Source organism: Setaria italica, chromosome III (genome assembly GCF_000263155.2).
Source record: "Setaria italica strain Yugu1 chromosome III, Setaria_italica_v2.0, whole genome shotgun sequence".
Lineage (NCBI taxonomy): Eukaryota > Viridiplantae > Streptophyta > Magnoliopsida > Poales > Poaceae > Setaria > Setaria italica.
Genome location: NC_028452.1, coordinates 31,791,689 through 31,793,836, shown reverse-complemented (window position 1 = coordinate 31,793,836; position 2,148 = coordinate 31,791,689). Strand labels below are relative to the sequence as shown.

The 2,148-nt window shown below is 49.3% G+C and overlaps 1 protein-coding gene across 1 annotated transcript; it reads right to left on the bottom strand.

Moving 5' to 3' along the window:
- Window positions 1-444: 444 nt before the first annotated feature.
- On the bottom strand, window positions 445-1,067 carry LOC101784431 (protein STIG1). Its single transcript, XM_004963861.2, has one exon. The coding sequence runs from the start codon at window positions 1,022-1,024 to the stop codon at window positions 638-640; it is 387 nt and encodes a 128-aa protein (XP_004963918.1). The 5' UTR covers window positions 1,025-1,067; the 3' UTR covers window positions 445-637.
- Between the last annotated feature and the right edge of the window lie 1,081 nt (window positions 1,068-2,148).

The window sequence follows — 2,148 nt, the reverse complement described above, 5'->3', positions numbered from 1 at the left end:
GGCGGGATTCCAGCGGGCAGCACGGGCGTCCGGCCGCCGGATCTGAGCCCAGGCGCCGCGGCTGGAGGCGGGGGCCGAGCCCTCGCAGGGGCAGCCGGCGGCGGGGGCCGAGCCCGGCGGTGGTGTGGAAGCGGCCCGAGCGGTGGTGCCGGCGACGGGATCTGGAGCGGACGGGAGTGGCGGCGGTTGCGGGAGGCTTGGCGTCGGGTGGCCGAGGGTACTGCGGAAAATTTCGGTCCGCTTGCCCCAGAAGCGTGCTCAGAGCCGCGTACGAGATAAGCGGACTGCTAGTTCAATTCCAGATTTTCCACTAAGCGGCTTACGTGACAAGCGGGAAATAAGCGAGGCGTTTGGGTGGGTTTATCGCTTATTTTTACCCATAAGCGGGAAATAAGCGACTCCAAACAGGGCCTATGTGTGGAAAGAGAAGTTTGATATGGGATCGAAATTTTTAGGACAAATTTAATCTAAAAAACTTCACGCATCAACCTCTCTTCCGCTTTCAAAGCAGGACCTTAAGAGTACTTCTTAACTCCAATCAACAAGTATTTCAACTTTTCCTATTTCCATCCAGAATATAATCATACGCAACCAGCTAGATCTCCAGAAAGCTTTCAGAGTTAAATCTTGGGGTATACTAAGCATAGTCACAGAAACCATAGCTGCACTTCTTGCTGCACTGGTTCCCGCACCTGCCGCAGTTGTCCTTGTCGGAGTCCAGGTCGACGCAGTTCCCGCCGCAGCAAGTGCCGTGCCGGTTCTTGCACACCTTGTTGCAGCCGCCGCAGTGGTACGGGCTGAAGACGGTGTCGACGCACTGGCCGCCGCAGCACGTCGCCCCTGGGCTCCCCGGCGCGAGGCAGACGGAGGCCGATTTCTTGGAGCAGTCGTAGACGACCGGGGCGGCGTTGGCCGCCAGGAACCGGCTGCTCCTGGCCGGAAGCCCTGCTCGGCTAGCGATGGCAACCGGCGGCGCGACGACGGTGGCTAGTGCCATGATCAAAAGCACGGCGAAGCTTCTCATGATGCAATTGCTTTATTGAGAATGAATCGGATTAAGGGAGGGGATGGAGGAGCTGGTTGAGTTTGATGAGTTTCTGTGTGTCTCTCAGGAGGGAAAGGAAAGCTTAAATATATAGGTGAGAGAGAACCAAATGGCAAATCAAAAGTCGGCAGCGTGTTTCACGAACCCGCCGGTTGAGTACGTGAGTTCCGAAGCAAAGAGCATGTAACTAAAACCACTTTCATCAAATAAAAATATGTGTAACGAGTAGCTGAAACCGAAGCGTGTGCGCGTTGCATAGAGTATGGTTGCAACAATAAGCATGGTCACGTTTGCTAGTACATTGTTTCCCCTCCAGCATGCAGAGCTGACTTTCTATCAGGCCAGCACCTACGAGGTGACAATTGTCCACATTTACCCATGTTTAATTAGCGAAACTGTTGGTCCGAGACATTTTTCATGTTTTTTAGATCAGTTTTATTTACATTACCCCTTGTTTTTGGTGAAACATACACTTACCCTATAAAAGCATACGAAAAATTGGACGCTTTCAGATCTTTAGATTGATATACTCAACACAAATGTCTCATTAAAAAATAATCACATTGACGAGACACACATGCTATCAAACATAGGATATAATCCCTGGTGTGTAAGGGGTACAACCACCTCACTAGCCATACAAGCTATTTATGATTTAGTCCTATATTGAACTTTCAAAAAAAATTAATGTAATAATTAAATAAACATTGATCAACACATGCCAAACCAGTTTGACAAACCCTAGTTCATACTTAAAGTTGGATACATTAAGCATTCTAGAAAAAAACACGGTACTCAGACATTGCTAACTTACTGCAACATCGAAAGTTTACTTCGTGGCAAGCAAAGAAAGGTTTTCCTTTCCGAACCCGTAACACGGTGACAAGATATTCTATAGAATACCGCCCTCACATGGGTAGGCGGATTTACAGTGACGTGAGATCCTGAACACAACAGAAAGAAAAGAAAATTAAACCAAGTGTGGGAACGCCCAAAGCCCCAAACACACAAAAGTGAAAAGCCACCGTATCCCTGCGTGGAATGCACAGGGACGTGCCTTCGTTTCTAAACACCGAAGGCAAGGAGACGAATCAGAGTATCAG

Bases quoted from the DNA above. Each gene is read 5' to 3' on its own strand.
- LOC101784431 (XM_004963861.2), bottom strand. From the start codon at position 1,024: ATGAGAAGCTTCGCCGTGCTTTTGATCATGGCACTAGCCACCGTCGTC.